This window comes from Lagenorhynchus albirostris, chromosome 16 (assembly GCF_949774975.1).
Source record: "Lagenorhynchus albirostris chromosome 16, mLagAlb1.1, whole genome shotgun sequence".
Lineage (NCBI taxonomy): Eukaryota > Metazoa > Chordata > Mammalia > Artiodactyla > Delphinidae > Lagenorhynchus > Lagenorhynchus albirostris.
In genome coordinates, this window is record NC_083110.1 from 7283553 (window position 1) to 7295713 (window position 12161).

At 45.8% G+C, this 12161-nt stretch overlaps 1 protein-coding gene across 2 annotated transcripts in view; it reads left to right on the top strand.

The window, feature by feature from the left end:
• The window catches only part of LGALS8 (galectin 8), a 102320-nt gene that overhangs the window by 22416 nt on the left and 67743 nt on the right, over nt 1-12161 (top strand). For both annotated transcript variants that reach the window (XM_060127101.1, XM_060127099.1), the window contains exon 4: nt 9192-9237. In XM_060127101.1, coding sequence (XP_059983084.1) covers nt 9192-9237 — 46 coding nt within the window. The remainder of the gene's footprint in view (nt 1-9191; nt 9238-12161) is intronic.

Below are 12161 nucleotides of genomic sequence, written 5' to 3' on the forward strand. Positions count from 1 at the left end.
CTTTGACTTATTTCTACTTTGGGACTGAGTCAAAAGAAAATGTGGTAAGACAGGTACAAGCTAAAGGGCAAAAATGCCTGCTTCCTAGCACTTAGTAATTATTTCCCTGAGAGCAGCATAAAAAGAAGTTTGTTTATTAATCATTAAATTGCACGGGTCCTTTACTTTATCTGCTCTAATTGACCTAACAGCTTCTGTTCTCATTATTGTTCAGTGCCCTGTGGGCTGTAATGCCTTTGAATTTCACATGTGGGCTAGAATTTCACTTAAAGTTCCTGTTGGTGTGGGTTTCAGGGTGTAGCTGCCCTTATACACGTTTGAGAGTATAAATTGATAACAACTTTCAGGAAATTATTTGGCAGCCATCTGTTACCCATTGATCCAGTGGTCCCGCTTTAAGGACTTGATCTCACAGACATCACAGCAGAGGGTGTTTGAAACAGAGGAGAGTTGTGGGTATCTTACATGCACATAGGTAGGAAGTGGTTGAATGAATTTTGGTACTTTGACACGTGTAATACTATTAAGCCATTGAAAAGAGGAGAGACCACTGACCTTAAAAGATACTCAGAATATATTGTTAAACAAATAAACCAGTAGACTAGTATGGTTTGGGGCTAAACAACATCTCTCTATAGGTTGCGAGTGTGGCTGTCAGTAAGGACAGAGGAAGCATGTGCCCCAGGTTGTAACCTCTGGGGAGGGAGCTGGGATAAGAGATTAGGAGAAAAAGATTTTTGTTTCTCTTGCTGCTTTTTTGAAAAACAGTATGATTTTGAGTACTTGTTATTTTGTGTGTGTGTTTGGTGTTTTCTTCAAAGAAAAGTGATGGGGCTTCCCTGGTGGCGCAGTGGTTCAGAGTCCACCTGCCGATGCAGGGGACAGGGGTTCGTGCCCCGGTCCGGGAAGATCCCACATGCCGCGGAGCGGCTGGGCCCGTGAGCCATGGCCGCTGAGCCTGCGCGTCCGGAGCCTGTGCTCCGCAACGGGAGAAGCCACAACAGTGAGAGGCCCGCGTACCGCAAAAGAAAAAAAAAAGAAAAGTGATGGACTAAATCATCCAGACATTTAGGTGGTATTTTGGCTCAGTAAACTTTTCATATTTTGGCCTTTGAAGCCAGGTGGGCTTTCTTCAGCTAGCACACAATTATGCAGCACAGGAAAATCAGAGACTGAAGAGTTCACGAATGCACTTCCTCATCTCGAACCTTCGGTTGGTCTGTGCTCTAGCGTCGCTTGTATCCTCCGGCCCAGGATTTGTGAATGACAGAAACATAGGCAGAAACATAGGCCGTAATCTCCTGTAAAATACTTTGTGATATTTCTGAACAATAACCAGCTATACTTCACCCCCAAAGGGAAAACCCCTCCTTCTTTCATCTTTTTTTTTTTTTTTTTGCGGTACGTGGGCCTCTCACTGTTGTGGCCTCTCCCATTGCGGAGCACAGGCTCTGGACGCGCAGGCTCAGTGGCCATGGCTCACGGGCCCAGCCGCTCCGCGGCATGTAGGATCTTCCCGGACCGGGGCACGAACCCGTGTGCCCTGCATCGGCAGGCGGACTCTCAACCACTGCGCCACCAGGGAAGCCCCCTCCTTCTTTCATGAAAGAAGGTATGAAATTACACCTCAGCGTCCCCGCCTTGAAGTCACAGGAACAGCCACTGCAGTCTTTGACCTTCACTTCAACTCCAGAAGTAGCAGGTCTCCCTTTTAATTGGATAGAAATCTTGCTGAAGAGAAGAAAGAACTAAATGTACACAAACCCACAGGTTTGCTCTCATCCTAGCAAAGCACCATAACATTCATTTCAAATTCCTGTTCTTCCAGATTTAGTTCTTTCATCCTCAGTGAAACTTGCCCTGTTCCTGAGGTCTCAGTCGAGTTCCTGCCCACCTTTGTGCTCCCTTGGCACTCGGTCTGTGCCTTTTTCACACGTTATTCCTTGTGGTAACAGTGTTTATGTGCATGTTTTTGTCCCATTACTGGATTGTAACCTTGCAGTATCAGGGGTCTGCATTGTTGCCAACACTGAATAGGTGCTTGATGAATGTATCCTGACTGAAACACATCTTAAAAGCCAGTTGCTGGAATACAGGCAGACCTTGTTTTATTGCTCTTGACTTTATTGCGCTTCGCAGATATTGTGTCTTTTACAAATTGGGGCAACCCTGACTCCAGTAAGTCTATTAGCGTCATTATTCCAACCACATTTGCTCACTTCGTGTCTCTGAGTCACATTTTGTAATTCTTGCAATATTTCAGACTTTTTCATTATTATCATGTGTGATGGTGATCTGGGAGCAGTGATCTTTGACGTTACTACTGCAAAAAGATTATGACTCGCTGAAGTCTCAGATGATGGTTAGCATTTTTTAGCAGTAAAGTTTCTTTAAATTAAGGTATGTAGATTCTTTTTTAGACAGAATGCAGTTGTACACTTAATACTACAGGATGGTGTAAGCATAACTTTTATGTGCACTGGGAAACCAAAACATTCGTGTGACTTGCCTGATTGAGATATTCGCTTTATTGTGGTGGTCTGGAAATAAACCTGCAGTATCTCCAGGCTATGCCTGTATACTTTCAAATAAATAGATATGTCCAGTTTTCTATATGTATATTATACTTCAGTAAAAAATAAAAATGAAAGTAAACAGTTACTGCAATAGTAATTAATTTGCAGGAAAAGAATTGAGTATAGGGCTTCCCTGGTGGCACGGTGGTTAAGAATCCATCTGCCAATGCAGGGGACATGGGTTCGAGCCCTCGTCTGGGAAGATCCCACATGCCGCGGAGCAGCTGAGCCCATGCGTCACAACTACCGAGCCTGCACTCTAGAGCCCGCGAGCCACAACTACTGAAGCCCACGTACCTAGAGCCCGTGCTCCGCAACAAGAACAGCCACCACAATGAGAAGCCTGCGCACTGCAACGAAGAGTAGCCCATGCTCGCTGCAACTAAAAGAAAGCCCACGTGCAGCAATGAAGCAGCCAAAAAACAAAAAACATATTGAGTATAAATTGCTTAGAAAAACCCAACAGGAGACATAGTCTGGTCCTGATGTTTAGAAGTGGATAATCAGTAAACACATTCGGAAGAGTTACACGGATGTTGGGTCTGTCTTGGGAATTCGTAGCATTGAAAGGTGCTTGAGTTGCGCTGGCTGAGTGATGGGAGAAGACTTAGAACAGCCTGAATCCACGCCGCAGAAGCCCTGTGACTCTGGCACGCTCAGGCATTTAAAATCTTAGTTTGAAAACCATTTACTAAAATATTTTCATAAAGCAGGGACGTTAAGCTTTAGCATCGGTTGTTCTCCCAAAGCAGCTAGTTAAGTAATCCGGTGTTACGTCATTTGCAAGGGAGGCCTTTCTTCTCAGGCTCTTTGTCGTGTAGGTTGCTGCCACCAGGTGGGCGGTGATAGCTTTGGTCTTCATGGTGGTTTCCAACCAGATTTAGGCTACAGTCCGATTAACCAACCTGTTGAGTGCTTCCCCACTCAGTTATCCTCCCCTTAGTTTGCAAAATTATAAAGATGGGGCTCTTCATTAGCTAGCTAAGCATAGACATTTTTAAAATAAATTTATTTATTTTATTTTTGGCTGCGTTGGGTCTTCGTTGCTGTCCGCGGTCTTTCTCTAGTATGTGGCGAGCGGGGGCTACTCTTTGTTGCGGTGCGCGGGCTTCTCATTGTGGTGGCTTCCCTCGTTGCGGAGCACAGGCTCTAGGCGCATGGGCTTCAGTAGTTGTGGTGCACTGGCTCAGTAGTTGTGGCTCACGGGCTCTAGAGCACAGGCTCAGTAGTTGTGGTGCACGGGCTTAGTTGCTCCGCGGCATGTGGGATCTTTCCGGACCAGGGATCAAACCTGTGTCCACTGCATTGGCAGGCGGATTCTTAGCTGCTGCACCGCCAGGGAAGTCCCTAAGCATAGACATTTAAAGAAGAACCGAACAGTCCAGAAGAGCACGTTTCCCAGAAACCCAGTACCTGGCCCCATCAATCTGGTGCTGGTTAGTACGCTCCCCATCAGTCTGTCAGCATGTTCGGCCCATCAGTCCATCCCCCCGTGTGGACGGCACATGGAGTACGTTCATCTCTGAGTTGAGAGCTTTTCCCTGAGTGTCTTCTTGGCCCTGGGATTGCTACTGCTCGGAGCCTGGTGTGAAATCACCACGTGTAAGTCTCCACGGGGGACTCTTGTTCAGCACCTGGTTCTTGCAGCTCCCTAAGCAGAAATGGGACCCAACGACCAGGTTATAAAACTCACCAGAGTGCAAAATTAGTGTCACCTAGCCACCTTTCTACTCAAAGAATTCTCAGCAGAGGTTAACAAATTTGCCCAAATATAGGGTAATTCCCTCGTATTCACAATGGAAAGGTTTTACAAAATGGGGGTTTTCTTTAGCCTACTTGGATATATAAACCATTGGCGTTCAACTTTGTGGTTACCTTCATATTTTCTAAGGAGATTTTTAAAAATTTGTATGTGGTAAAACAGTGGTCCCCAACCTTTTTGGCACCAGGGACCAGTTCCTAACAGTCCGCAGACCAGTACCGGTCTGCGGCCTGGGGGTTGGGGACCCCTGTGGTAAGATACACGTGCAGTGTTTACCATCTTGACCATTGTTAGGTATAGAGTTCAGAGGCATTAGGTGCATTCACATTGTTGTGCAGCCTTCACCACCATCCATCTCCAGAACTTTTTCATCTTCCCAAACTGAAATTCTATCCCCATTAAACTCTAACTCCTCATTCTCCCTTGCCCCACTCCCTGGTAATCATTATTTTACGTTCTGTCTCTGAATTTGACTCCTCTAGGTAACTCATATAAATGGAATCATATAGTATTTGTATGTCTGTGACTGGTTTATTTCACTTAGCATAATGTCCTAAAGGTTCATTCTTATCGTAGCATGTGTCAGAATTTCCTTCCTTTTAAAGGGTGAATTGTATTCCACATTTTGTTAATCCATTCATCTATTGATGGACATTTAGGTTGTTTCCAAAAAGCCAACAGATTGCCCTTGAACTTCACTCAGAATTAAAACGAGTCCTCTGAACAGAAATCTCTGAACAGAGCAGCTTTGGAACAGGACCTTGATGAGGACGATTTGAAAGGAAACTAAGAATGACCAGAAAGCAGCTGGGACCCAGCTGAGATCAGATTTGTGAGCTCATGAATGTGTGAGGCTTGTCATTTCTTTTTCCCCAGCGATACTCAGCATTTAGAGCAAGACTGGTGGAGTAGAATCATGCAGAGTTGAGGACTGGCAAGGCCCACAGCTGACGGACACATCTAGGGTGTTTTTAAACATATCACTGAGATGGTTGACAGTGACTAAGTGACAGGAGCCAGGTGGGAAGGATGGATTGGGGGTGGAGGTGCGCAACTGGTGACCAAGGAGATGAGGCCAGAGAGCAGGGTGGAAGGGAATGGGGGAGGGGTAAGGACAGCAGCTTGAAGAGCAGCATCCTCTGGGCTGGAGAACTCAGAGCCTGGGCTGTATTTAAGTCTTCTTTCCTCCCTCCCTCCCACTCACTTCCCTTCCCGCAGATCTTCTGTGTTATCTGTCTCAGACGCGTGTTGATCACTACGGGACAGCATGGACAAGACCCTTTGCCTCGTAATGTAGAGTCTAGTGCAGAAGAGATACTGCAAACCAGTGTAACGAGCGCCCTGGGGAGTGGCAGGTCCAGGATGCTGTGGGAGCACCCAGGGCCCGTCACCCAGACAGAGACTTTGGAGAAGCTTCCTAGAGCTGGTGATGTCTAAGCCGAGGCTTCAAAGACAGGAGAAAATGAGGCAGCTAGAAGCTGTGCATTGGCTTCCACCACTCTGCTAGAGCTGCTTTCACAAACCACTCTTCTCCTCACCAAACCATATCTTCACGTAGCCCTTGGAGCCCTGACCTTTTCTCTCCTCCTCTCTGACCTCCCTCCTCTGCTTTTCCTTCTCATTCCCTCCCTCACACCGGAATGTAGGCCGTTGGGTGCTCCTCGAGGTTGTGACCTCACTGCATGCCCTCCACGGCCTCTCTCTCCTCCCGTGACCATGTCAGCATCCATGTCTCTCCCCTGCCCCGGCCTCTCCCAAGGACCAGAGACATCCTCAGCTCCTGCCGTGATCTTGTCTCATCCATCTCATCTTCCAAACTCGCTCTTCGTCTCACCTCCGCTCACTTGCCCACGTCCTGGCCGTATCCCCGCCGTGGCTCTAGCTTTATCCCTTCCTCTCCCAAAGGAGTGGTTTGGGGGCCTCATAATTCTTGCCTTTGAGTCAGTCATGCTTCCCCCCCTCCATCAAATCGCCTGGCCGCCCCACTCTTCCTGGGCGCGTGTTCCCGCTCTGGTCCTCTACAGCTGCGAGGATGCCCTGCTTCTGGTGAGAGCCCTTCCATCGTGACTCACTCTGGTGAGAGTGACTTCCATCGCCTGAGACTGGCTTTCAGGCCTCAGCCCATTTTTCTCACCTCATCTCCCTCTGTCACCCCCTCACTGCCTTTGCTTCAGACAAAACACCCTACAGGGGCCCCATCTGTTTCCATTTCTTTTTGGGCTCACATGGACCTCTGGCTAAATGCCCTTTCCTCCCCATCCCCACTCTCCAGACCCTCATCAAGGCTTGTCTCAGATGCCTCTGATTCGAAGAAAGCTCCTCTGGGTGTTTTTGTTGGAAGCAACCTCTGCCCTCTGACTTGATCTATTCCTCCCTATTGAAATGCACCATCTTTTGCCTTGTATTTTAGTTACTCGTGTGCGACTCTGTTTCCCCAGCATATCTGAGGGCAGGCCTTGAGGTCAAGGGTTCAGGTCCTTTTATCTTTGTAGGTGGATTCCCCCGAAGGAGCTTGTACCTATTAGCTACTCAGAAAAGAGGTGATGAATGAGGTTTCAGTAGGACCCTAAAAACCACAAAAATCAGTCTTTTCTGATTTCACTCTTACAAAACTAACCTAAAAAGTAGCATAACATAATAATCAGAGCGAGAATAGAGATCACAGATCTAAATTCTGTCCCCATCAACCTTCACAAGTAATTGAGTCATGTCCCTAGTCTACATCAGGGTGATGAGTCTGGCCAGACACTGATTTTGGTGACATTTTCTCCAGATGATGAGAAATCAAGTCAGATATGCCGTGCAATATGGTCTTTACTTAAAGGGCAGTTCATGTTTTAGCAGGACCTCGTTAGTACCACAAAAATCTGTCAAGTGTTAACACTTGTGTGTCTCGACACTGAAGGTCCTGTTTTTGCTTCTTCCGCGCAAGTTTCCAATTCAGTGAGCAGAACCGTGACTGTGTTGATGGGAGGGCAAGCCTGCCTGGTCCTGCAGGAGCTGCACAGATGCTAAAAGGCAGGTCTCCACACGACCGGGTGAATAATGAATAGTGGCCTTAACATCTCGGAGCTTCTGGGTTCCGCCTTGCAGAAGTAAAAAATTGCAGAGAGGAATTTTTGTTCTTTTAGAAACTGCTCAAACTCTTACAAACTGTATATACATATGGTGAGCAGTTTGCTTTTTGTACTAGTGAGGATAGTGGGAAGGAACAGGACTCAAACGAAAACAGTATTGAGATGAGTTAGGGGACAAAATCTAGCTGGTAAGACATAGGAATACTTCTTGTGTGAAAAAAAATAGGATTGTAATTAGACCAGTGTCTATGCACTGCCGAGACGTGGGCATTTATGAGCTCGGAGCAAGGACAAGGGCTTCTTAGGAGGTTAAGAGGAAGAGACTGTTTAAAATGTTTGATACACCGGGGAGTTAACACATCATTAAGGGTGAAACTTTCAGAGACCTGGGAATGTGGAGAATCTTAGCGATAAGCGAATCCATCAGCCACCTCAATATACAAATAGGGGATCAGAAGCCAGTGCTGGTGAGTGATGTGCCTGAGGTTATGAGTGCAGGTGGACTTACACCCAGGGCTTTGACCCAACTCTTAGTGCTACTTCTGCAATACTAGGGATGGAGGGGGTACTGTTAGCTGCTGAGAGATTTTAGTTTTATAAAGATGGAGTTAACATAGACATATACTAGGGTCAGTCTTCTCTGCTGACTTCATTGAAAACCCTTACACACACACACACACACACACACACTACAAGAAGATCAAGTAAAACACACACACACACGCGCGCGCGCGCGCGCGCACACACACACACACACACACACACACACACCAAGAAGATCAAGTAAATCCCTCCAGGTAGTATATCCTGTAACATGGCCTAGGTTGTAAACATGGAACCTCAGGCAGGCAGAAACGCAATTACCTCTCAAGGGGATTGTCGCTGCTTTTTAACAGTTTCTCTTTGCTGCTTTCTAATATGCACTTAAAAAGTATAATAGATACAGGAAAGAATTATAACCTGCACTGACAAACAACAAGCCCAACAAAAAGTAAATAGGAAATAAAATAAGGGGAATAGTCCATAATGTGAAATTTAAAAAAGAAACAAAACAGTAGCATGTTGTTACGTGCACTTATATTTTTTTTAAAATAAGGACAGTCATTCATTTAACAAACATGTGTTGAGTGTCTCCTGTGTGCTGGGCATTGTTCTGGCCACTGAGGATCCAGCATGGAGAGCAAATAGGCAAGGGCCCCTGCCCTCCAGGAGCTTATATTCTAGGGAGAGACACATCGTTCACTACCCATTTTAAAAATGTTTTTATTGGAGTATGGTTGATTTACAATGTTGTATTAGTTTCAGGTGTACAGCAAAGTGAATCTGTTATACATATATCCACTCTTTTTAAGATTCTTTTCCCATACAGGTAATTACAGAGTATTGAGTAGAATTCCCTGTGCTATACAGTAGGTCCTTATTAGTTACCTGTTTTACATATAGTAGTGTGTAGATGTCAATCCTAATCTCCTAATTTATCCCTCCCACTGCTTTCCCCCCAGTAAACATAAGTTTGTTTTCTACATCTGTGACTCTATTTCTGTTTTGTAAATAACTTCATTTGTACCATTTTTTTAGATTCCACGTATAAGTGATACCATGTGATATTTGTCTTTCTCTGTCTGCCTTACTACCCATTAAAATACCATTTTTAAGATCCATTCTCCTTCCCCCACCCACAGTTTTTGGTGGAAATTTAACTAAATTGGAAAATTGATAGCATCTCCAATCATGTATGGGTACGGTTTTAACGAAGATTGCTTTTTGTTTTTTAAGGGAGAAGAAAATGGCTTTCCAGACAGTACTGGAGATCCCCTTTCAGGTAAATGATTGACTCTAAAGGTATCTGGGCTTCAGTGATAGCTAGTGTGGCTAAATTCAAGATCATTTGAGATGTTTATCATTAACTTTCAAAATCTGTATTACACACTAGAGAAACTTTCCAACCACACACCACAGTGAAGTGCAAAGAAATCTTACGGAATTTCACAGAAGACTTCAGAGAGTATTTTCTCAGTGTTAACCCTCCTTCGCTTGGGTGGGGTACAGCAGGCTTCTCAAGTGGATGGGTTTAGGATCAGGTGAGGGTCGAACTGACCCTCCCTCCCTCTGAGTTCTGGGAGCCACAGTGTTGGCGGAGAACTTTGCCAGGTGGAAGCGAACAATGGGATGTAGGCACACCAAGTCAGCGTGGGAAGGGCTGCTCAGCCGCCTGCTGCCCGCTTCCCTCCTCTGGCCCTTAGGGAGCCAAAGGGGCCCCTCCTGACGTTAGACCATGTGCTGGTGCCCACCGTTTTCTGCTCCTAGTGTGTTTAACCAAGAAACATTTAAAGTTCGTCTTCCCTGCCTCATCCCCCGCTGCCTTTTTTTTTTTTTTTTTTTTTTTTAACGCTATTTATTTATTTGGCTGCATTGGGTCTTCGTCTCTGTGCGAGGGCTCTCTCCAGCTGCGGCGAGTAGGGGTCACCCTTCATCGCGGTGCGCGGGCCTCTCACTGCCGCGGCCTCTCCTGTTGCGGAGCACTAGCTCCAGACGCGCAGGCTCAGCAGCTGTGGCTCCCGGGCCTAGCTGCTCCGCGGCATGTAGGATCCTCCCAGACCAGGGCTCGAACCCGTGTCCCCCGCACCGGCAGGCAGATTCTCAACCACTGCGCCACAGGGAAGCCCTCCCCGCTGCCTTTTTTATTCTTTATTGTCAGACAGAAACTTTGGCAATGTTTAGATTCCTCATTAATTAATCATGGGGAAAATATGGAGTGAGTATTAAAATAAGCTACCAAAATAATAATTAGGAAAAAAGAACCTCACCAACATTTTAAAATATCTTTCAAAACACATATTGAATGGCCTGATTCATCAGGGGTTGGTTTGTTTCTTTTTTATGGAAAGGTTGGTGGCTCATAAAAGCCTTAGGATAATCTGTCATCAATCCCAGGCTGTGCCCAGGTAACAATGCTGAAAATCAGAACCTGTGGTGCATAATCAATTTCTTTTCCTTAGAAGCATGATGTTAGCAGCAGTTTTATCTCTGGGTGGTGAGATTCCAGGTGGTTTTTTGTCATGCAACAGATTTTTATTTCTTAAAGACCCCCCTGTGTGCCAGGCTCTCTAAGGAGGCCAAATGACAAAGGTATAGTTCTGGAAGACAGTATTTGGGATTCTGGTTCCAGTTCAGCTACTGTCCTTCTGTGATTAGAGAAATCCAGGAGAAATTGGGCCAGGAGAACTTCCAGTGGCGCTTACCCACCAGGTTTCATGGGACAGGCCCAATGTCTGGGGTCCCATCCAGGCACCCAGTGGAACTCACCTTCTTTGGACCAGAATCCGCCCCTACTAGAGGCTAAGGCCACGGGCTAATTTTCCCTCTTTCACAAATACTGCAGCAGACACAGGCTCAAATTAGAAGCACCTAGCTGAGTGAGGTAGAGGAGGGGAAAGCATCTTTGCATACAGGCAGAGGCAATTTTAATAATCTTTTCACTATCCTATATTTTAAAAATTTCTAACATGAGTGGGTATCAGAAAAATCTACCCCCAGAACTTTAATCTGTATATACAAATGTATATATAACAAATGATCCAGTGTAGGCAGATACGTACAGTACGTGGTAAAATAACCAAGGAAATCTCTAAAAGCCTAACTGTGATGGGCCTGGATGATGAGAACATGAAATTTTTTTTCCATATGTTCACCTGAGTTTTTAGATTTTCTGTGACAAGCACATATTTCTTTTCTAATTAAAAAAAAATCTACATTTAAACTTTCTAAAGACTAACACCCTGCACTCTAATGTGAAACATCAGCTAAAATGAGAATGAATCAAGTAAGTTGCTTAGGAACATCTATACACCGTTCAAAGACTCTTATGAGTTAAGGTCATTAATAGAGTAATCAAATTTCGGGTTGTCTCTAAAAATTTTTACCTGTGTCAAAATGACATGGAAGGGGCTTCTCTGGTGGCACAGTGGTTGGGAGTCCGCCTGCCGTTGCAGGGGACACGGGTTCGTGCCCTGGTCCAGGAGGATCCCACATGCCACGGAGCGGCTGGGCCTGTGGGCCATGGCCGCTGGGCCTGCGTGTCCAGGGCCTGTGATCCGCGGTAGGAGAGGCCACAGCAGCGAGACGCCTGCAAAAAAAAAAAAAAAAAAAATGACGTGGAAGATTGTCAAAGAGAATAAACTTTTCACAGTGATAGCAAGTATTACTGAGAGCAGAAATTGTACTGCTGAAATCAACAGCTGTACCACCCAGCACGGTGCTTTGCCCAGAGGAGTGTACAGGTGTTTGATTGGGTTTGGGGTGTTTTTTTCCCATAACCAAGCAAATGAGAGACATTGACTTATTGGCTTTGCTCTTGGAAGAAAGGGCAAAAGCAGATCCCTATATTTCCTCTTTGAATGAGAGTAGCCACCTAAGTAAGATTTATCTTATTGTTTTACTTACACTAATATAGCATTTGCCATGTACCAGGCCCCCTTCAAGCACTTTGAGAGATATACTCAGGAAAAAAAGCGTTCACGACAACTCTGGGGGTCCAGTTATTTTCTTCACCAGGTGGATGCAACAGAAGTAGCCCTGGGTTCCGTGGCTGGTGCCCATCACATAGGTCCTAAGTGGGAGTCAAGCCCCAGGCCAGACCCAACACTTGCGTCCCCACCAGACCAGGCTGCCTCTCTATCGGTCAGACACATCGCCTGTGTAGCACACGTGTTGAGTACCTGAGTGTCACACATGGGGGTGAAGGTC